The sequence below is a fragment of the Tetrao urogallus genome, assembly GCF_951394365.1.
Source record: "Tetrao urogallus genome assembly, chromosome: 5".
NCBI lineage: Eukaryota > Metazoa > Chordata > Aves > Galliformes > Phasianidae > Tetrao > Tetrao urogallus.
In genome coordinates this window covers 56,990,103-57,014,102 of record NC_136818.1, presented here as the reverse complement: position 1 = coordinate 57,014,102, position 24,000 = coordinate 56,990,103, and the positions used below count along the sequence as shown (strand labels likewise).

Sequence of the window (24,000 nt, the reverse complement as noted above, 5' to 3'; positions counted from 1 at the left end):
ATACCTACTGCTGCATCAGGGGAGGTTTGGATTGGATATTAAGAAAACATTCTTTACCAGAAGAGTGGTTGAGCACTGAAATAGACACCCCAGGGCACTGGTCATGGCCCCAAGTTGCCAGAGATCAAGAAGTGTTTGGACAGCACTCTAAGACACAGGGTGTGAATTATGGGTTGCTCTGTGTGGAGCCAGGACTTGGAATGGTGATTCTTGTACAGGAAGAAGAATTTTCTAATTCAAGTTATTCTACTTCCATCATTAACAGTATTTAGCCATGTGAGTAATTAGTCACACAACAATGTTATTGCCTATCCTGAAAACCACACATTTCTATGTTTATGTAACAGAGATGCACTTCAGCAATTATCAAAGATACCTGACCTGACCTTGATTATATCTTTGTCTTAGTACTCTTTTCCTCTCTAAAGCAAAACTTATGATGGAAAGCATGTGTTATTTTTCATGGAGTAGAACTTCCATCGACTGTCTTTCCTTTATAGGGGAAAATCTGAAGTATGACTGTCTCTGCCCTTATAATGGGTTAGAGCCCTAAATAACACAGAAAACTAACCATGGATTATAGATACAAAGGTGGAATGTTGGTTGGTTGGAGGTTTTTTTTTGTCTTTTGTTTATTTGTTTGATTTTGGAAGTAGGACATATTTCTACCTAACAAACTTATATGGTATAAGCTACAGACCTTCAGGAAGGGGATGTTAAAAAGGTAATGATATTAAACTACAGTATGTTCCTTTAGAATAACAAAACCCAAATGTTAATTTTGCAGCTCCAGTATACAGAAGAATATGAGCTGCGTCAAGGCAAAGGCAGCTTTCCTGCTATGATCACTCCAGGCTATCAGGTGGCTAAGAGAGCCACTCAACTAAGCAGTAATGTAAGTGTTAGCTTTTTAAATCATGTATTAGATTTCCTGAAGGTGGAGAATCCTGGGTTTTGGCCATTCTTTTTAGACAGTGTACTCTATGATGAACACAGTTCTACAAAATAAAAGTCTAATGTGTTGAGAGAAACATGATTAACAAATTTCTTTGGGAAAAATAATCATATAAGATAAATGACAATGCAGACACTTCCTGGAAGATAAAACAACTTTTTCTGTAATGTATTACAACCTGAATAAAATCATGAGCACTCAAAAACTTTTACTTCAATACTTTTATTTTCATTTGGTGGCTTTATTAATTTTTTTTTCTCATCTTCTGATCTTTTCCACTCTGTTTATTATATGAAATTAAATATTGTTAATATTAAACTTAATTCATTTACAAGATAAATTAGATCATATATACACACAGAATTGCCTTTTCATAAAAATAACAATTCAACTGAAAGTGATCAAATAAAAATAAATCCTGAACAAATGGTTTTAAGGTATTACATTTTTTTCTATACTGCCTGTATTGTTACCACAGTATGACCTTAATAATGTCTGTTAATGTCTGTTCTTGTAATAATTTAATCAAATGTGTGGCTCACATAAATTTAGTATCATTTAAAACTTTGATTACCTGGGGCCAGTTCTGTCTCCTTCAAGCATTCACTTTAAGGAAATGGAGATTTCAGCATGCCTAAAATTCAACTCTGCAGTGGGGAATCTCTTTACAATTGCTGCTTACTTCCTACTGATAATTTCTGAGAGAATAAATATATTTGCTACTTCTTGCTTGTAATATGTATTTTATATATGTATCTTTCCCCCAGGTGGAATATAGGCGGGGACATGAAGAGAGAGTTTCAAAGTTCACCTCTGTTGTAGACACTCCAGATATACTTCATGCAAAGGCTGGAGGGCAGCTTGCAAGTGATGTAAGTGGAAAAAAATATAGGTTGATTCACTTTTGACTCTGAAAGTGAATATTAAGATATTTATAAATCACTTGCAAATATGAACATAAAAACATAATACAAGACAGTTTGGCAGTTGACAGCTGTTGAATACTGGACTTTGTAACTTTAAGACCTGATTATGTGTGTAACCAAAATACATTTCTCTGATCAGTCCTGTTTGTTTTGTTTGTTTATTGCTGTTGTTTGTTCTGTTTTTGTTCTATTTTGTTTGTTTGCTTTTACAGCTGAAATACACTGAAGACTTTGAAGAACAGAGAGGGAAAGGCAGCTTTCCTGCTATGATCACTCCAGCTTATCAAATTGCCAAGAGAGCAAATGAATTAGCCAGTGATGTAAGTGTCCAAAGCAGAGTCTCTTTTTGGAAAAAAAATTCATTAACAAAATTATTTTCTTTTTAAGGTATAAGGTTGAATTTTATGCACAAAGGGAAAATCTTTTTATTTGTGAATAAACACTGTGGATATCTGTTCTCCCCTTTACCCAGCCTCCTGTTGCATGGTAGGTAGAAGGAAGACAATAAAGAGTCTGCTGAAGGTCTCTGATTTCATTCTGCCCAACCACATATCAATTAGAAGGGCTGAAGAGCAGTTCTAACTTATGCAGTAGCTGCAATACTCCTTGGTGGCTTTACATCAGGGGAGGGCTGTGTTGGCAGGGTTCTGCTTTGCCATGACTTACCATGCTCCCAGGGAGTCCTTGCAGCTCCATGTCTCTTGTGCACCATTTCAGAATGAGATGTACATGAGGCAAAGAAACAAGCTTCTTGAACATCAATTTTATATATTTATATACACACAGATACACGTGTATATGCATACGTTTTATATAAACAATTGCTTTCTATTCTACTAATTTTACTTTTTATCTTTTGTATGTGTGTGTTTGTTAAACTCCCTGATGTACTGATCTTCATTGGCTTCCTTTTCCATTCCAAACAGAGCAAAACATCCCTGTAATCCTTAAAAAGCATTGTAAAAGGATATCAGTATTGCTTCAGAATGCACAATCAATTGTGTTTTGTCATTGGAGAGTGAAAGTAAAGCTCTATTTGTTGGATAAGATAATATATTGTGCTAACTCAGTGGAAGTGAATTTAAAACATTATTAAGAGTCCTCAAGGAGAATCAGAAGAGATCTGTAGTTCTGAAGGCAAAAGCAACTTACTCTAAAACATTTAAATGCCTTTGTTTGCCTTTGATCTGTGAAAGACCCTTTGTAAGCAAAGAGAAATGCTGATTAAAGGGCGGCATCAGGTTAAAGGCATTATTTTTACTTCAGCAATAGTGCAGATCTTGGTCCAAATTTGAAGGTTGATTGCCTGGAATTCCCTTGATCATTGGGAGATAGATCATTCAGAAACATTCCACTTTATTAATGGCATGCAGGTGACAATGTTGCAAATTAAGTAGGAAGAAGTGCTCTGTGATAACCATGAATTTACATTACAATTAGTTATGGGTTGTTTTTTTTTTTTTACCTTGAACATGAGGGATTAGCTTCTGAGAAGCAGGAGGTATTGAATACATTGAACTCCTGGTATGGGTAAAAATGGCAAGTCCAACATTTATTGTGTATGTTATTAAGTACACCACTATTGTTGCTATATCTTTAAGTGGCATACCTGACTTCTGAAGATTGGTGACAACAGGAATTATCAACATGTGTGTGCCATTGTTTGTTTTTTTATTATACAGTATCCGTGGACTGGGTTAAACTCATCCAGATGATTGTTTTCCTTTTATTTATTTATTTTTGTTTAAATCTTTTTAGGTAAAGTATCATCAAATGTATGAAAAAGAAATCAAGGGAAAAGCCAGCCATACAGCTGAAACAGATGTTACTTTTACAAGAGAAAATGTGGATCAATATGGTCAGGTATGCAGCATCTGGGAGATCACTGTCATTGCAGATCCTCATAGGGTCATTTGGGTTATGGGAGGATAAGTCCTACTGTGACAAATCTGTGTACATGAATGCACTGGACATTTCTGTTACAGTATATTTATGTATCACTCAAATGTGGTCATATGTGGAAAGTTTTCGTTCTATTGAAAGTAAAAATGTAAATTCAGCTGGGAGAAAATGTGGAAGGGTCCTGAAATGATAGAAAGCTAGTTAAAGTAGTAAAGGATATTTCTCCTGCCGTTATTTTAAGAAATCTTAGAAGCTTTGCAGCTCTGAATATGTGCAAGTTTTCTCAGTTGTTGGCTCTTCTACAAAATTGATATTGTAAGACTCACAGGTTGTAGTTCTATGTACATGGAGCCAAATAGGCTTTATTTCTGTTTTAGTCGTCTTAGTTTCATTTCTTTTTAATTGTAACACAATTATTTTTGTGGTCTGCCAAATAGCATCTGAAGTTCTTTTCTAATTAAGGTATGCCTCTTCCATGGAAATAGCAGAATTAAATAGAACTAAATACAGCTAAATGGAATTTGAAAGGAACTGAATGATGTTTCTGTATAAAAGAAATTATATGGTTAGTTTAGTTTCTCTTCCTAACTCCTTATCAGACCTATATTCTTTGGAAGGAATAGGAAGTACGTTGTTCTAAGACACTTGGGAATTTTACATTTGTTCACTGCTTCTGTCCAACTTTACATCTTTGTGATGTGTGAAAAGCATTCCATCCTTCAATAATACGAATTTAGAAGGGAGTCTTCAATTAGTTTCCATCTTCAGAGTTCATACAAGTTTTAGTAAGAATAAACAAATAAAATGAGTTTGAAAAAGTGCTAATTGCATCTTCTAGGATTGGAATGCTTCTATCATTTGAATTAATTTAAGTCTTTTTTCTTTGAAAGTATCTTTGAAACTTCAGTCACAGACTTCAAATTTAATTTGAGTTCTAATATTAATAGGATGGATTCTGATATTTTTATTCAAATAAAAGTGAGCCACTGAATAGATTTCTCTGAATTAAGTATGACTTAACATGGGTAAAAGTATCAGAGTTTTAACAGTCAAGATCATGAGGCTACATTATACATATTACACGTGTGCAGATATGTGTGTACATATCATATATCAGGCAATTTAAAGAATTTACTGCATGCTGTTTTATTAATTTTTGAAAACTAGTTAAAAGTTAAAAGTTAAAAGTAATTATTTGAAACTTTAAAATGATGCTTTGGAATATGAATGATATTAGAAATAACATAAAACGTATTTGAGGAAGTTGCGAAAAAGAGAAAATGACAACTTAGTCTGAAGAATTCAGGCTCATGAATGTTATTTTAAAAGACTAACTCAGCTGATGAGTCAGCAATATAGACATATTTTACTTTCTGTGCCTGTTTGTAGAATAATTTGGATGCAGTATCTATATTGTTCACAGACTTACAATATGACCTATCATATCCTGTGATATTGATGTTGCACAGAATTGCCACAGTTAATTGTTTTGCATCGAGAAGTCACCAGAGAGATCCCCCAAATATTTTTGATTTCTATCTATGCTACATTCTCCATGATACTGCTGACATAGCACAGATTTATTTGTTTGTTTATTTATTTATTTATTTATTTATTTTTGGCTTACATTGGCTTACATTGGCTCTTTGCCACAAAGAAAAACAAAATATAACAGAGAAGACATACGGCACTATACCTTACTTGTGTATATGCTTATCACATTCTCCCCAGATCTGGAAAGCTTTGAGGTGGTCATTATGTAATACCATGCTAAGAAAGTTCCAGTATTTTGCTATTCAGTCATCAAAAGGCTTTTCAAATGGTAATATTTACTTATAGTTTCAATAGGATAACCCAGAACCTTTTTCTTCTTCTTTTTTTTTTTTTTTAATCCAGCAAATTGAATTTTGTGAGTTTGTTCTCAAAATAGTTTAGCACTGTAATATCTAGGTATTTCTGTTTCTAGAGAAGTATTATGTTTTGGTTAGTTGTGATGTGAGGAATGGCTATAGCGAGGTCAAGAGATTTCTATCAGGCTCCCACACTAAACTTGGAAAGTTTAAGATCTCCTGGCTGCTAAAACCATTAAATATTTTTCAGGTTTTTTTTTCAGACAAGTGTATATTAACAAAGACAAGATAGGAAACATTACATCTCTAAGATTTAGGTTGAAATTAAAACAATGTATTTTGTTATACACTTGAATGCTATGTTGGCCACAGCTAATTGTTAGCTAAATTCCTCTTGCTGGCACAGTTAATTTGGTGGGTGATTTCATTCTTGAAGTTGATAATCTTACTTTCTCTTTTGTTAAAAAAGTAATAATGACAAAGTAATGAACTTTACTGCTAGCAAGGATTATGGGGTTTTGTGAAATCATTCGTGACACCACCATACATATATGTGGTGAATAAAGACTGATTTTTTTTCCTCAGGATTATATGAATGAGTATGAAGAACGCAGAGGGAAAGGAAGCTTTCCAGCTATGATCACCCCAGCTTATCAAAATGCCAGGAAGGCAAATGAATTGGCAAGTGATGTAAGTATGAAACCCAGATCAATACCATTCATGAACAATTAAAAACATCAGTTTGTTAGAGCTGTGCTCTAGAAGGAAAATGCTAAAATTACACCTGAGAAGTAAACAAGGATGACATTTCACTGTGTTGCTGGGAACTGGATAGCTCAAGGGATTAATAGTATCTATTAATAAAAGGGGATGCAGCTCCAGCTTGTGTGAGGGAGGAGGTGGAAGCAGCGACTAATGGGGATCCCTACTGTTAGGCTAACCCTCCTGGCAAATCTGCACCTGTATTATTAATGAAACCTTCAACTGTCTTAATCATCCTTTGGACTACTGTGGTATATTCCCAGTAGTGAATAAATGGAGGATGAATGAGCTGGTTTGATATTTTGATGTAGCATGCCTCCAGCACAAAGCCAGTCATATGAAGTGTGACATTGTCACCACATAAGGCTTAGCTTATTTCTAAGCTGTTGATTTTTAGTTTTGGGCGATAAGCTGAAGAATTGGCAAAAAAAGATGGTGAAGTGTGATTCCTGCATGCAGCCCACTGATTAAAGAGCTTCAGTCCTGCTTGAGGAGACTGTTTCTAGCAGTGACAAAAATGAGGTCGCTACCCTGTGGCTGCTGTGAAGGGTTCCTGTGAGTGACAGACTCTGTTTGTGAGGACACCTGCCCTCCTCTGAGACTATCTGACCTGATGGGCTCAGTCTGTCGGGAAGTTAACAGGTGCTTGAGCCTTTCAGCTTGTACTAGCCTGGACCAGACACGAGCAATAAACAAGAGTGGAAGAATTGGTGACATTCAGTTACTTGAGCTTACAGATAGAGACCATATTAAAAACCTGAGACCTTCCATGACCAAATCCCATATGACAAACTGAAATATTTCATGTTTAAACAGGGGATCATTGACCACTCCAGCTAAAGACGGCAGTTCCATATTTTTTTCAAACTGAGAGTGGTCAGAAGTTTCCTTATTAATGCTGATGATCTTGAAGGTCTTCCAATTTACTTGATTCTATGAGTTTAATATCTGCAGTGAAGGGATGATTTATAACAGTACCCAGCTGGAGTACTTACCATGCAACTTTAATGTCTCTAAAGCCTGTGAAATGGTGAGCAGGTTCGGAAAATAAAAAGAAATAATAACTTTACATTGAGCACATTTCAAGTAATTTGTTATTTTGTACATTATGAATCTGCATCTCCTTGTGTGCAAGAAACACTGGAATATATTCACAGAATTACAGAACTGTGGGAGTTGGAAGGGACCTCCAGAGATCATCAAGTCCAACACCCCTGTCAAAGCAGGCTCAAGACAGTTCCAAACAGGGTTTTGCTGGGCAAAGTCTGGTAAAGGCCAACACAAATATTATCTCTCGTTACTCATCCTAGCTCAACTTAAGTCCTCATCCAGATGCCTCAATTAAAATCAGAAATACCTTATCTAATTGTTGACTTGGTAGAGCAGTGTAATTGTTTTAAAAACTTTAAAAGTGGCAAAAAGATAAGGCTTTTTCATAATGCTGGTTTCTACAAAAGGAAAAAAAAATCATAAAAAGCTTGATAACTATCTGTATGCAATTCTCAGAGCAGAATTCTAAAATTAAAGTACTGACAATTAACTTCACTAATAGAACAGCACACAAGCTCCAAGCAGTTTCTTGTCATGAGTCTGTTAGTTATCTGTTTCAGCTATGAACAACAACCAGTACTGTTCAATCTATGTAAAGAAATAGGTTAAAAACTGCTGTCTACTGCAGTGGCTTTGCAGGAATTGTTTTGGCTGTGATTTTATGCCTGGTTTATTTCAGGAAACAAGAACTTGCAATGTTTCAACTTTCTAAATTCTGTTTTCTTATGAAAGCAAGAATGGGAAAAGCCATATTGCAACTTCTATAACCAGTCCAAAAAACAGCATTAAAAAGGTAGGCATCTGTTTTATAATTTTTCTTACTTTTCAGATAAAATACAAGAAAGATCTTTCCAAGATGAAAGGTGCAGCTCACTTTCACTCTCTAACAGCTGAAGACAACCTGGTCCTTAAACAAGCCCAAAGTGCTAACAAGCTTGTTAGTGAGGTAAGTGATCTGAAAAATGGTGTAATAGCAGTAATAGCAGCTCACACAAACTTCTGCATCTGATGAATAAGGACTACAGATTTCAAAATCTTTTGTTTTTCTTGTTCCTTGTGTAGCAGCAATTCTTTGTGTAGCACAGCAACTGGAAAGGAAGGTGCAAGAACAGATCTTTACTGTTATCTGGCCCTTCCAAAGATATGCATGGAAACATGGAATGTTATACCAGGAGAGCGCTTCTAATTCTGGTTACGTGGAGAATAGAAATCTAAGAAAACTCTGTACTGTGCTCTTAATGTGCTCTGAGGTTATAAGCATAAATGGTTGTGGCTTATTTGGGAGTATATATTACAGTGTTTCAAAGAATGTTCTGGTTATAAGTGAAAAATAATACTAGCAGAATCAAAAACGTGTGCTATATTGTCAGCGCAGGTTTCTGTGTTCTTACGTGATGTAAAAGACTGACTTGCTCCTAATGCATTCTTCTGCTTAGCCAAGGGAGATTGCTAGGGAATCCTCAGTAGATTATGAATTGTTAATTTATTTATATTGTCATACGAGCTATAAAGCTATTAATAAGTGTGAGTTCCTACAGGTTTCCCGTGGCACTTTAAAAACTTATGCTCTTGAGGTGTCAAAGAATAAAACCTTCAATAATGAAAAACCCCTGGAAGTAGGACTGGAAGGGGCCTCCCGGGCCAATGATTTCTAGCTTCTGCTGTTTTTGCATAGCACTGTATAATCCTCTCTCTTCTAATTTCCAGCCTGTATTTATTCCTGCCCATTTTATTACTAGTGTGTTTTGTGCCAACATTGCCCTTTGGTTTATAAAGTTCTTTTCCCTCCATGATTATCTTTCTGAGACGCTTGCACACATGTCATTTTCTCTCAGCCTTTGTTTTCCCTGACTAAGCAAGCAAAATTCTTGTTCTCTCATGGTCTTTCACTGCAGCTGTTACAGGCTGTGCGCGTATACCTTGAACAGGAATGACTGTCAGAATGCATGAGTTCCTGATGAGATCTTGCTGGATCCTGGTACATAGCATGCACACTACCCAGTGCCTGCTGAAAAAAGCTCTTTTTGTTCCTGCTCTGGACTTCACTTACCTTCTTTATGGCTGAATTATTTCAGCATCTTGCCATCCTTGTCTGATCAGCCTACATATGAACTGTTTTCTTTCTCAGCCCTTCCAGGCAATGAATCCTTAAAGCTCAGGTTTTTGTGGCTAGTCTTTACATGTATTAACCTCACATTGCTGAATTTAGTCCCAGTCCCTCTGAATATCCCTGCTTCAAAGCAAAAGAACTTAATGAAAATATTAAACCAATTACTCTGAAAAAGTAAGCTAGTAAACCTTTTCCAGTTCAATCCTGAGGTCTGTGTGGATTAAATTGGTAACAATTTTTCTTTTGTCTATAAAATGAGAAGTGAAGATAAGAAATTCATCCTTATAGTAATTTCCACAATACGTTTTCTGGTAAGAGAGATGTATCAGAATGTTTGAACAGTAGTCCTGGCTAATCATCAGTGTGCAGAGGAACTCGATAGAGCAATTTAACATTTTACCATAACTTTTTTCCTTCTGTATTCTTGTCACCAAGGTGGAATATAAGAAGGGTCTTGGGAACAACAGAGGGTACAGCATTAACTACTGCGATACTCCGCAATTCAAGAATGCAAGCAAGATCTCAAAATACACCAGTGATGTAAGTTTTCAGTGCCTTGCGTGGTTTGTTGAAAGCTTACTCTGGTAGCAGATGATGGTAGGGTAGATCATTTATCTTGTCATTTTTCCCTGGTTGGTGAGAACACTGGGTGTACACTGGGCTTGGTGAAAGCTGCAGCAAAACAATCTGCTTTTGGTAGATGATTCATTTGTACAAATATTGTAGAAATAATGCTTATTTGCATTATTTATTTTAGTATTTACTTCTGATGGAATAACTTACAGCAGTAGAATGTGGAGGTACTTTCTGAATGTGGCATCCAGGTGTTCTGAAGAATGTACAAAGTACATCTTTTACCATAGGAAATTCACTGAGTATTCTAGGCTTTGTTTTTAGAAGTGCTGTGGTTGTTTTGTGAGCTTGTGAGTTTCTGTAGTGGCGCAGCATTGACAGACCATAGCTGTAGCAATTTTTTTCACTGCTGTAACCCATGGAAACACATGGAAAAAACTAAACAAGTTTTATGAAGGGTTTGTTTGTTTGTTTGTTTGTTTTTAAATACAGATTAAGTACAAAGAAACATACCAGAACCAAATGAAAGGTCATTACATGGGCATTGGTATGGACAAGCGAATGTTACATGCCATGAAAGTGGGCAGCTTGGCAAGCAATGTAAGTCTTTTTAAATCACACTTCTGTAGTCATGGCTTTCTTTATTTTATTTTTCCAGAATTAAGCTGATGGTAGAACATAGGTTATATTGTAGTAAAGATTTGAAGGATAGATATGTTGAGAAGAGAAGAAATTCTGGAAACCCTTTTGTACTGCACTGTGCAGGAGAGACTGAAATAAGCAAATTCAGTGATCTGGCAACATACTGAGCTCCTTCAGTTTTCTTTGACATCAGTAGGATGCTGAAGGCTGCTTGCTTCCCTCCTCCAGGGTCAGACCTTTGGTGAAAAAAAACAGCCTTTAATAAAGATTTCTGGATTCCAATTTAATTTACTGGGTTAGTCAAAAAGCTATTTCGTTACATACCATTCCTTCAAGTACATTATTTACAAATCTGTAAGAAGCTTGAGAACTAAGCAGAAAGATAAAAGAGATGTGTCATAGGTAGAAGTTAAGTTAATGCTCCCACTGTTGGCATTGGATTAATTGAGGAGCTGAAAAAGAATCAATTAGTGGCTAAACTATGCAAATAATTTCATTTTCTTTGTCACTCACGACATTGAAATTACTTTGTTTCCTGCATTTAATATTAATATTATTGTTTCTCCTTTCCTCTTGACTGATAATTATTCAAACAAATGACAGCCTAAAAAAAAGAATGATTTTTTTTTTTGTTCTCTCTTTGTTTCAGATAGCCTATAAATCTGATTACAAACATGATGGTGTTGACTACAATTACCCAGCTACTCTTACTCCTTCATACCAGACAACAAGGAAGTTGGTCCCTTTGAAAGATGTAAATAATTTTATGGCTTTTTTACATGGCTTGCATGGCTCATCATCTCTCTGTAGGAGAGATAGTGATGGATTGTGTATGTCAAATGATGATTTAATCATGGAAGAAGACAGCCAGTGATTAAAAAAAAAAGAAAAGGTTAAAGCAAAAATGCAAGGAGTTACGAGGGCTGAGAGGAATAGTGGTGCCACCTCCTGTCATTTGCTTCAGTTGAACACAGTGGGAAAAAATTAGTGCTGCTCCACACTTACGTTCTTCCTAGAATCATAGAATGGCTTGAGTTGGAAGGGACCTTAAAGATCTGCTTCTAACTCCCCTGCTGTGGGCATGGTGGCCACTCTCTAGATCAGGGCTTAGGACTCTGTCCAACCTGGCCTTGAACAATCCCAGGGAGGGGGCATCCACAGCTTCTCTGGACAACCTGGGGTATTTTTGAGGAATTATTTGATAAGCTTCAATTATAAGATGAGTTGTTGCCTCTTGGGCAACAATTTCAGTTTTTTCTTAGAAAAGTCTTCAAAGTAAGCATAATAGCTATCAATAAGTAGATAAATCCTGGGACTATTGTAAAGTACTAGGTGATGATTGTGAGTAGTACAACAGGCTCTGTGGCCAACTGATTTTTGGGTTCCAAAAGCAGCTTCTGACTGAATTGTACAAGAGCAGGAAGTGCTGAAATGTTTAGAGCAGGTAGAATTAATTTCTGTAAATTCAGGTTTGGTGGACAGTCACCTTTCTCCTTAAAAAATCATAAGCAGGGGTATACATTTTCAGTAAAAAAGAAATGATCTCTTTCTGTGGAAGTAAAATTCTTCTTGTCTCCAAGGGAAGCAAATCAAATGTTTGATTTTGTTGTACTTTGATCAATTTTGAAGTTCTTTCCTAAATGTTATGGTTGTGTCAGAAAGAAGGAAGTTTATATAAGGATACATGAAATAGAAAGGATTCATAGTCCATTTAACTGGAAATGAGTGTTCTATGGAACTAGGTTTATGTGATTTGCAGTGTTTGCAAAGTGGCAATTAGTGAATATTGACCTTGGCCAACAATGAACGATAATTGTGTTCTGCAGTGTAAAACCTTTGGCAACAACAGATTTAAAAGAAAGCTTCTTTGTGATTTGTAATCTTGTGTAACTTTGGGTTAAAATATGTTTGTTTGTTTGTTTTAATAGCTTAGCATTGCTGTCATCATGTTAATTTTGTGGACTTCAATACTATGATTGTTACTAATTTTTTGTTTTGTTTTGTAAATATATGGTTTTCTTCTCTCATCCTTCACTCAAAATTCTTACTACATAGGGAACTTCTGTGATTACTGAGTTTTGATCTAATAATTAAAGATAATGCATGAGAGTTCATTTGCTCTGTACAGCATTACATTGGACAGACCTATTAATAAAAAGGAACATTATAACTGTCTTTTAAGATAATCTGATCTGAGTGATGGTAAGAAATAAGTTTAATATTAATGCTCTAGAGGACTAATTGTGTTTATGAATTTGTTGTTTTGAGGGAAAGGGATTATAAATGACTGCAGATCTCATCCAAGAGATCCTGGTATTTTTCTCCATCTCAGCTTATTATGATCTAAGTTATGATTTTGCTGGGAAAATAGCTAACAAAACTTTGTCTACTCAAGCGCTCATTTTCCAGTCTGAACATTACCTCCCTTACTAAATATTCTCTTTTCCATTTCTTTAATTTTAAATTAGGTAAACTACAGGCAAAGCATAGACAAGATGAAGTATAGCTCTGTTGCCAGCACTCCACAAATTGCTCAAGCCAAAATAAATGCTCAGCAGCTCAGTGATGTAAGTTCTGTCAACAGTGGCCATCTTTGTTTATGAATTATCTCATAATTTTATTTCATAGCATTCGAAGCACTTAAATGTTTTTATTGTGGGTGGGTATTTGGCAGATTAACAACCAAAAGAATACAAGTTGAATGAAACTACTTACAGAAATGTAGCAGTCACAGCAGTCAGTAGATACAATATTTTCTTCCATTTTTAACAGTTTTATTAGTGTATTTCGTTAGAAATTTATTTTCTGTACATTTATTAATGCATGATTTGTAAAAAAAATCAGGTATTTTTTACTTACAGATAATCAATAGTTACTCTATTTATGGAATAGTTATTGCAATTCCTAGTACCTATGAAAAAGTTATGATTGCTGTAACACCTATGATATTCTTATAGCAAATGTAACATATGACACCAGGAGGCTGAAATTCGGCAGTAGTCAATCAATGCCATCGGCCTATTGTTTAATTAATAAAAAATAACTGAGTTTGATTTTGATGTTTTTCAATCTATGGCAGTTGAACTATCGAGCCCAGTATGAGAAGACAAAAACAAATTACACTCTACCTCAGGACATACCTCAGTTGGTCAAGGCCAAAGCCAATGCAGAATTATATAGTGAGGTAAGTCAAGTTATGTGGAAATATTTGTACTCACAATGCCATCAGAAGAGAGAAATGAATGTAAAGATGATGGCACCGTTTCTGGAAACACTTATGTTTATAAGCTGTCTTCAACAAGCAGCATGAGAATTAGAAACAAAAAGACATAGGGATGCCATTGCAAGTATGGTGATGCTGCCAGACATTTTTTTTTTCCCCAATATCTTTTCCAATGCCTTGAATTTGTTTAATAAGTCTATGTTCACTTCACAAATTAGCTACTTCTGTGCTGGTGTTTGTATGAAGAACCAACATTTATGCAATTCTAATAATTGAAAGGCCACTTAAGTCTGTGCAATGAGTCACAGTGAATTTGTTGAACTTGAGTCAAACCTACTGTTGCTGCCATTCATCATTCTTCACAGTATGTAGTGACTTTCTTAGAGACTTGTGTGTTTAAAATCAAGCACTTACAGGAAAGCCTTAGTTTAAGGAGTTAAACTAAAGAATTACCAGGCCTCAGACCACATGAGTGCCAACTTTTGAAAGATCTCAAACTAAGGATGGCCTCTAGCAGCTCATTTAAAGACCTGCGGCTACAGTTAGTCAGCGAACATTGCTAGATCTAGGTTGGGAGGTATGATGGGGAAAGAAAAATCCTGAAATGTGCAGTGTGATGTCTGATTCTAAACACTTCCTTCCTAGAGATCAGCTCCTATTAATCCACAGTATTTGCATATTTAAAAAAAACAAACAGATGCTTTTGGAAACATTTCCCTCCTCCATGAGACTTTAAAACCTAGAGCTATTGGAGCATGTTTGGGAATTTAAGGTGACTTTAAACTCCAAGCATAAAACTATTGACTCAATCCTAGCCAATTAATTAACTCAAATTATAATGAACTGTGAATTAAGCGGGTTCTAATTTGTGGGCAGAGAAGATTTATAGTTCTGTTTTGCTCTTAGTCACTCTCATGTTCAGTTAAGACACTGTGTGTTGTATACTGACATGTTTCTGTCTCTCCTTTCTCAGGTTAAGTACAAAGAAGGCTGGGAGAAGAGCAAGGGCCAGGGATTTGAAATGAAGCTCGATTCTCTGCCTTTACTTGCTGCCAAAGCTTCGAGGGATCTTGCAAGTGATGTAGGTTACATTTAATTACGTAGGAATTATTCTTTACATAAGTTGTTGTAGCACAGGGAAATAAAACTAAGCTCTCTTCATCTGGGTTTTTAAGACCTGAATTTTACTGTCATACGTTCATCTTTCTCAAAGGCAGATGAACAGCTGGAAACTTCCTTAGACTGTTCTGTGAAATTTCACTCTCTGGAAATTATTTTTTTTTAAATATGAATGTACAGAAGGAAGCAAAGTTTGCAAAGGGACAGTGGGCTCAATCTTTCTATAGTAAAAATTAGTGTTTTGAATCGTTCATATTTTCAAAAATGCTGTTACCATCCACTGCATATTTCTTTAGTCTGCTTCTTTAACATTTAAAAAAAAAATCAAAATCAAAACTAGCTGTTTTTAAATGACTTCTCCCACAGTTCTTCACCTGTGGAAAGGAAAAGGAAGAAATTTTGCCTGCAGCTAGAAAGTGCTCAGTACTGAAGATGATTCAAAAATCTATTGAGAAAAGAAGAGTTTTATGCTCATTCAGCAGTCTTCCCACCTCATTAAGAAAATCAAGTCTTGCTTGGTTTTTCCATGATTGATTTCTTATCTGGTTCTTAAACCAAAACGTAATTTAGCTATTCAGAAGACAAAGTCTGTAAGAAAATGCATCTCAGAGGAGTGAGCTTTGAAGAATGAGGTTAAACGTAATATGGATAAGACTTGTCCTTCACATTTGGGTATTTCTGAGAACGTGTGGGAATTGGAATAAGCCTTTCTGAATTTTGACCACCCAAATAGTCAGTGAAAAACATATTGCTTATCTCTGATGCAAATGAAAAATGTGCTTTGACTTAAACTATTTTATTTTATTTTATTTTATTTTTTACAGATTAAGTATAAAGAAGAGTATGAGAAAACAAAAGGAAAGGCAACTGAAACAAAAGATTCAAGACTTTTGCACTCTCTGCAGGTGGCCAAGATGAGTAGTGAGGTAAATTATTTATTTCTCTTACTCAGATGTTATCCATAATTACGAGTCTTTCAGCAATGGTATGTGACTTGTTTCTTGCCTCAGACTGTTAATATACAAAGATTACACAATACATTTGTTCTTGTAGGTGATTTTGGGTTCGTGTCCTATTAAAACCTCAATGCTTCAACAGAGAATTTTTGTGCAGATAGAAGTATATTGTAAACTAAGATGTACTATAATAATCTGCAATACTAATTCTGCTGTGTTATGGATCTCACATGGGACTTGGTTCATGTTAGAACATATTTTACCCAATCTTCATAAGGAAACAAGCAAAACCAGACGTTTAAGATAGGTTTGGATTTGCAGTGCAGTGGTACAAACAAGTTATTTTTGTTCCTACTTTTTCTAGATTGCCTACAAAAAAGATTTTGAGGAGAGTAAGACCCATTTCCATCTGCCTATGGATATGGTAAACCTGAGGCATGCTAAGAAGGCCCAAGCACTTGCTAGTGACCTGGATTATAGAAAGAGACTCCATGAATACACAGTGGTTCCAGAAGATATGAAGACAAAATGGGCCAAGAAGGCCTATGGGCTCCAGAGTGATGTAAGATGGTATAAGCTCAGCTTAATTATTAATGCAGTATGGATGCATATAAACTTCTTCAGAATTTGATGCTACTTTTTATTTCATGTGGATGCAATCTGAGTTACAGTAGGACTTCTTAAATGGCTTTGACATGTCTTTGAAACTGGCAGGTGTGCTCATGTTCACACCCAAACATTGTACTTCTGCCCCTCATGTCTGTAACTGTTATTTTTCTTCAATAGCTTCAATATAGGGCAGACCTGATGTGGATGAAAGGAGTTGGATGTATTACAGAAGGAAGTCTTAATATACAGCAAGCCAAAAAGGCAGGAGATTTGGTCAGTGAGGTAAGCAAAATGCTCAGCTTTCTGTCTGTTGCTTATTTGAAGGCTTATACACACTTATTATGTTATATCATGTGGAATGAGGTGAGGAATTCCTATACTGAAAGATGACACTTTAGATATTCTACAGTGTGGGTGATCCTGGATTCAACGTTAAAAATGTTTTCTGATGATGCAATTACTGATTTCCCTCAAGACTGTGAGCAAAAGGCCCTGTAATTGTACTTTCATCTCTACATAATGGGTAAATGAATTAAAAGAGCAACACGGAAAGGATTCAGAATTTCCTATGGAATCTCCTACATGTAGTGTGTAGACTTTTTAAGGAATAATGCTGAAAAATTAGATACTTAACAGTCATGCTTGGCAATTCTAACAGTGCTACATTTCATTCCTTTCCCTCGGTTAATTCATACACTGCTGTTACCCTTACGGCAGTACATTTCTGCAGCTTCTTAGCTGTGGTTGAGTTGTTTCACTAGTGCTTGGAAAACTAGAGGATAGAAGGGTGAATAAATTAAGAGAAGTTTCACAAGAAGGATAAAACCCCTCTTAGTTCTGGAGGAAGGACCAGAAGCCAGTAAGTTACTGGAGATCATACTCTGATACTTTGAGTCTCTGACAGCGTCTCACTGCTACTGCAAGGGGAAAAAAAGTACATCTTAGAAGCAAAAAGAGAGCAGCAACTCTCAGATCCAGTGTCTTGCTAGAGACAGACTTACATCTGCTACTGTGATGTGCTGTATTAGTAATCACTTCCACAATTACTCAATCCATAGTGGTCTACCTTTTCTTTTCAGGGCTATGTCAGGCCAAGAGATGTCTGACAGTCACACTGGTTATACTGGTGGATATTATTTTAGAGATCTCTATTGCCCTATGGTGACTGGCATTTTGTCTTTGCAAAATGTCACTATGTTGTGCTCCATGATATGTAATAAAACATGCTGGTTTTAATCTGCCTCCCTCCCTTCCAGGTTCCTAAAACAAAGCGATGAGCACCTCTTTGAAGTGCTGCATGCTTTTTTAACTTCTGTTTTGTGTTTCTCTAGAAGAGTCACAGCATAAACTGATCTGTTCATCCATCAGTTCAAACAGAATGATTTCTCTCCTGAAATGCCATACCATGAAAAAATGCATTTAAAGCTCTCCTAGGTGGAACGCCCCACCTTATTGTGGAACTATTAGAATAAGAATTTGACTAAAGTATGCAAGAAGTGTTTGCCTGTCATTCTGTTGCCTTGAAATGGTGTTCTGAATTTCCTTTTACTGCCTCAGATAGAGGTGCTTAGCTTGCTCTGAAGTGAGCAATGTATAAGGCTTGGGCAGAGACATAGATACAAAACAGACCTCATCCAAAGGCTGCTGATGTCAATGGAAGTTTTCCAATCACTTTAGTGTGTTCCAGATGTAAAGTAAAACAAGATGGAATAAAAGTAGCGCAAGTCTTATTTATCAAACTAGAAATACTATTCGGTATGAAAATTTGTTCTTGTGAATAGATTTTAAGTACTCTATCAATCATGTGCTTGTGGGAAGGTAAATATTGCAGCAGCTTTTCTATAACTTGCTTTAATTTGATCCAGAAAAAGTACCGACAGAAGGCTGATGCTCTGAAATTCACCAGCGTGGCTGACAGTTCTCACATCAAACATGCCAAGAAAAGCCAGGAATTGCAAAGTGATGTGAGTCCTTCTCTTTACAAATGCTTTTCTCTTAATGGTAATTCCTGAGATATATGTATACTGAGGGTTGAGGGGAGGCAGAACACATCATTGTGAAACTTTGCAATATATGAAAGTTTAAGTTCTTGAGGTTTATTTCTAAGGGTTTTTGTTTGTAGATTTCATGAGTTCTCCCACTGAATTCTCTAAACTAGAACAACAACAAATCAATGGGAATGGAGATATGCAATCCAGGCTTCCCACAGATGGTGTCAATAACCAGAGAAAGAAAGGGAAATCCTCTTTCAGAAAGCCTCTGCAACAACCTTGTGGGTGATGCAAGTGAGATTCAAGGATGACTGAAAAGCTTTCATGAGAGGTTGTCTAAATTTTCCTGGGACATTAATGTAGTCTGCACAAAAATGGGGTATCTGTGAGAAAGTAAAAGGAAGCAAGCAGGGGGAAACAGTATTCTAGTACTCACTCTGAGTTTTGAAACTTTGGAGTTTCAAAGCAAAGCAAATGTAAGCACAGGGACTAAGATACGCTCGCCCCAGGTTCTGTATTTCTCTCTACTGATGGCCCTGTCAGGCTGTGTAATACTATATTAGTGTCTGTTCACTGCCACATTCTTTAGCTGTTGCTGCTAAGGGATTTTTTGTAAAAGAATTAAGTGAATACATTTTCCCAAACTGGATACTTTCAGGATGCTCTCTATCCTTCCCTGGGCCCTCGTGACCCTGGCAGATGGTATTTCAGAACTCCTGGCAGCACTTGGCTGAATGCACCTCACTTTTATAAGGAAGGGAACCTGTTGTTAAAAATCACTGACCAAATGATTTTGTAATAGAAGTAACCTGTTAACCTTTTTTTTTTTTTTTTCTTTTAATATGCCATGCCTTGAACTGAAGATGCTGTCAGCACCTCAAATTGCTACATGAATGAAGCATTATTGCTTTATGATTGTCATGGCTTTTTTTTTTGTTTGTCTTCTTCAGGCAACTACCTTGTTTCCTTTTTTTTTTTATTTTTATTCCTTGTATCAGTGAAAAACAGGCACTTATTTGGATGAGTGTTATGTGTCTCAGAGATAACACTAGTATGAATAGGATGAGAATGTTGGTCTCCTGATTCCCATTACTTATCTTCCATTTACTCTATAATGCTACCTTCTTATATGAGTGTTGAAGATGGAATAGTAATGCTGGATTTAGTGCTCTATAGTAGGGAAAATATATATTTTTTCACGGTGAGATTTAAGAAATTTAACACTTCGTGAAATGGGGCATCTTTTCATAGCTTTTCAGTAGCTCTCCCAACTGCTTCACGGGGTTCTGAAACAGGGCAGCAAATTTCTCGGTTGGAGTTGCCCTGAGATGTAAAATGGAAATGTTTGCTGCTTGGATCGTAGAAGGTCCTTGATATTTTCATTTAAAGTTGGAATGGTAGTCCTTGCTGGAATATTATGTCTGCAACTGTATCTTGGTCACATGTTTTCTCTACAGATGGAATTCCTTAGTGTTCTTCATTTCATCCCTGAAATTCACTGTTTTTATTAAGCTACTGTTGTTTATTAAGCTACTACTAAATAATAGCTGCCATTTAGTACTGGAGAAAATATGTTCTTGCAGATGTTTAATTCAGATTATGAATTATCATCAGATTTATGATCAGTTAAATAACTAACTTTTGGAGAGAGAACTGAAGTATCCTGATATGCTTGCTATTTCTCCACTTCCTTGAAGGAGTAATTTCTTTGTCTTGGCTCTGTAGGTCAGCTTTTAAATTGAGACTTGGGGGAAAAAAAAAGTCATGACGCTAAAGACTAACTCACCAAATAAACAGAATGAAACAAATCCTTGAATATTTAGGATGTTTTGACTATTGTTTCTTCAAAATGAAGCATGGACTACGGTTTGTTGACCACACTTTGCTTTCTGGGACAGGTTGCCTACAGGTCAGGAAAAGAGCAGTTTCTTCATCAGTACACCATCACCAAAGATGACCCTGTCTTCTTATTGGCCAAAGCAAATGCTGCCAATATCAGTGAGGTACTGTGTGAGACTGTGGATTGGATTCTCTAAGCCCTGTGAATAGCTGCAGTTGAAATGTTGGTTCTGTGGGTGGAAGTCGGACTCCTTCTATGAGAAGGTCCAACTGTTTTAAATGTGAAAACTTTATAGTCAATTTGTTTTCAATTAAATACTTATCACATCCACTGCTCTGAAGACTTGTCACTTTTAGAGTTTGAAGCTGTGTATTTTCCATGTGCTTACCTTCACTCAGATGAAGGCATACTGAAAGTTTCACAGGAGCCAGTAGGATAGTGGGGTTACAGTATGCACAGTGTGTAAGGGAAGATAGCAAGTGATGGGAGTAAGATCTGATTCTTAAATGTATGGTCATGAGTGTATGGTGGTTTGATATTACTTCAGAGATTTCACTGTCACTAGAAAACAAATAGAATATATTGGCAGTAGTAAGGACACTGTGTTATTTTCATCTCTTTAGAAACTGTACAGAAGTAGCTGGGAGAAGCAGAAGGAAAAAGGATTTGTTCTTCGTCTGGATGCTTTGTCATTCTTGACAGCTAAGGCAAAGAGGGATCTGGCAAGTGATGTGAGTATGGACTTCCTCAAAGTTCTTTAGTATTAAGACAGCTGTCAGTCCAGGTTGCTATCAGAGTTTTGAGGATGTGTCACATCTCTTTCTGTGCCCTGAGCCACACTCACTTGATTCACACTAAGGAGCAATGGAGGAGTTCTCTGGTTGACTGTTACTGTGTAATTATTCAGAAGGTTTGCTCTGAGCAATTCAGAGTTATTTCCCACATGCTGACTATCTTTTATTCTTATTTTGACAAAAGGTTGAATTTTAGTACTTGAAGTGGAATTCTCCTATGAAACGAAGTGACAGTACGTTTCTACCTGACCAGAAAATGTCTGAAAGAACCTTCTGACCTCAGTGCTGAATGAATGCTCATTTTCCTTAGGATAACCAACAGTAAAAGATTTCTTAGAGATTTTTGAGAATGAATAATTAATGAGAAAGCTTTTATTCTTGGTAGACACTTGCTAATTTCTAAGGCATTCCAGTTCTTTCTTGCAAATGGACTTAGGTACTTGCATTGAGGATCCAGTGTGTCACAATGTTGATAGAGCGTTGCATTACTACAAGTAGAGCTGTCAGTTTGGTAACTTAGATGATTTGAATCATGGTCTATGTTTTTCTTCACAGATTAAATATAAGGAAGGTTATGAGAAGATGAAGGGTAAGCTGATTGGAGTAAAAGCTGTGGAGGAAGATTCAAAGATGGCTCATTCCCTTCAAATGTCAAAACTGCAGAGTGATCTGGAGTACAAGAAGGCATTTGAGGACACAAAGAATCAGTTCCAGGTCTCCCTGGATATGGCTAACCTTGTCCATGCCAAAAAGGCTCAGAATTTGGCTTCAGATAAAGGATACAGGACAGCCCTCCATCATTACACTGTTTTGCCTACTGACAGGAAAGTGGCATGGGCCAAGTGGGCGTATGGATTGCAGAGTGACGTAAGTACAGAGCTTACTGTGTTTCAGTGCCTTTATTCAACTCCTTCAGATACTTAGTGCTGAATTTCTTTATGTGTTGATGCTTTCTGATGCCGTGATGCACTTAATTTTTCAAAACTTAAATAGTCAATACAAAGGCAGTAATTATTAACCACCTATTTAACCACCTTGTGATTCACTTAAGATATACATCAATTAATATGTTTTACCTAATGCACAGGGAGGTTAAATAGCATAAGTAAAATGGTGATAAGGTTCCATATGGAGACCATGTACTCACCTGAAGTGGTCAGTTGCACTGTCTGACACTGTATGTGGTCACTATATGGCAATCTGCCATTCTGAGGTCTTAAGTTAGAACTTTTAAAGGAAACTAAGATAGATATGTTTTCAGATTTTGTTAAGGTGCTAGTGCTGAAATGCTTCCAAGTTCTTTGAGAAAACTGCCTCTGGAGCTTGTATAAGCTTTTGCAATTTAGTAGGCTGTTGGTAGGAAGCATTTTGTGAGGGACTACATCTGTACACTTGCTCCTTAATGTCACACGGAGGAAGAAAAAAAGACAACACAATGCTTTCCCTCCAGTATAGAAAAAGAATAGTGGTGTGAAAATGTTAATTGGCAATTCATATCATTGCAAATCATTTGTAACCTTCTAAACAGCACACACCAGATGCTACGCACAGTGGAATTGAAGTTTTTTGCTAAGTTAGAGCAAAGAGTACAAATAACAGTAAGGTATAGACTACTTTTACTATTTGCCTTGCAAAACATGTGCACTAGTGTTAGAGTCTTAGTACTGCTATCTCATTCTGTAATTTATTTTGCTTTCCTTGCAACTGTGCAATAGTGAAAAGAACACAAGCAGGAACTAATTTGACTTGGCTGTAGTTCCTGAGATGGCTGAATATTTAAATGGCATTTTAAGTGTATGAACACCAACAATAGGATGATTTTTTTTTTCTTTGTCAGAACCGATATAGAGCAGATTTGAACTGGATGAAAGGAACTGGATGGATAGCCACTGGGTCATTAAATGTGGAGCAGGCTAAGAAGGCAGGAGAACTCATTAGTGAGGTGAGATTTCATGACAGCATGCAACAGAATTTGCTGCATAATGTCTGCAAAATGTCTGTATAAAATTAAAATAATTTCCACTCAAAGGGAAAAGAAAAAGGCATATCACATGAAAGCCCTCAAAACCAGGGATAGAACTGGTAATTAGAGGGAAACCAGATACCAAACACACACCAGTAGGAGTCCATATAGCCTTTGCAAAAACAAAGTAGGTGACAAATGATATTATGAATAATAATGGCAATCAAACAGTGCTCAATTGCTACCCACTAGCCTACCTTTTTAATGAAGCAAAACAGGAGAGATGATGAAAAGATGTAGTCATTGGACTGAGAACCTTCTTTTGTAACAGATACATGTTCCTCCTTGCTCCTTTTTGAGATATATTCACGTTAGCTATTGAAATTCATATAGATATCTTTGTATGTAGCTGTATATATATATATACATATATATATATATATATATATATATATATATATATATATATATATATTTCTGAGTAGTTTTCATCCTTATTTCTCTCTATAACCAATGCCACTTACAGGTAAGGCAAGCTCCAGAATCCTTTGTGCCAGTCCCAAGAGGCCTTCAAAGGAAGTAGTGGTGGAAATGATTCAAAGGCTCATAGCATTCTGTTTCTTTATTTCAGAGGGAGTCCTATTGGCCAAACCTGCTGTAGTAGTACACTGAGTTTTGTGATTTTATTAGACAACCACTGATGATACAAGAATCATCTGTCCATTCATTCAGTGA

The 24,000-nt window shown here is 36.3% G+C and overlaps 1 protein-coding gene across 1 annotated transcript in view; it reads left to right on the top strand.

Moving 5' to 3' along the window:
• NRAP (nebulin related anchoring protein) overlaps positions 1-24,000 on the top strand; it is a gene marked incomplete at its 5' end in the record, with an annotated part of 45,486 nt that overhangs the window by 4,399 nt on the left and 17,087 nt on the right. Inside the window, 20 exons of the mRNA XM_079536099.1 lie at positions 788-895; positions 1,723-1,827; positions 2,094-2,201; positions 3,640-3,744; positions 6,219-6,323; positions 8,275-8,391; positions 9,991-10,095; positions 10,621-10,728; positions 11,420-11,524; positions 13,239-13,337; positions 13,850-13,954; positions 14,967-15,074; positions 15,937-16,038; positions 16,433-16,630; positions 16,855-16,959; positions 18,543-18,641; positions 20,567-20,671; positions 21,132-21,239; positions 21,858-22,169; positions 23,140-23,244. Of these exons, the coding sequence (XP_079392225.1) occupies positions 788-895; positions 1,723-1,827; positions 2,094-2,201; positions 3,640-3,744; positions 6,219-6,323; positions 8,275-8,391; positions 9,991-10,095; positions 10,621-10,728; positions 11,420-11,524; positions 13,239-13,337; positions 13,850-13,954; positions 14,967-15,074; positions 15,937-16,038; positions 16,433-16,630; positions 16,855-16,959; positions 18,543-18,641; positions 20,567-20,671; positions 21,132-21,239; positions 21,858-22,169; positions 23,140-23,244 (2,412 nt within the window). The remainder of the gene's footprint in view (positions 1-787; positions 896-1,722; positions 1,828-2,093; positions 2,202-3,639; positions 3,745-6,218; positions 6,324-8,274; positions 8,392-9,990; positions 10,096-10,620; positions 10,729-11,419; positions 11,525-13,238; positions 13,338-13,849; positions 13,955-14,966; positions 15,075-15,936; positions 16,039-16,432; positions 16,631-16,854; positions 16,960-18,542; positions 18,642-20,566; positions 20,672-21,131; positions 21,240-21,857; positions 22,170-23,139; positions 23,245-24,000) is intronic.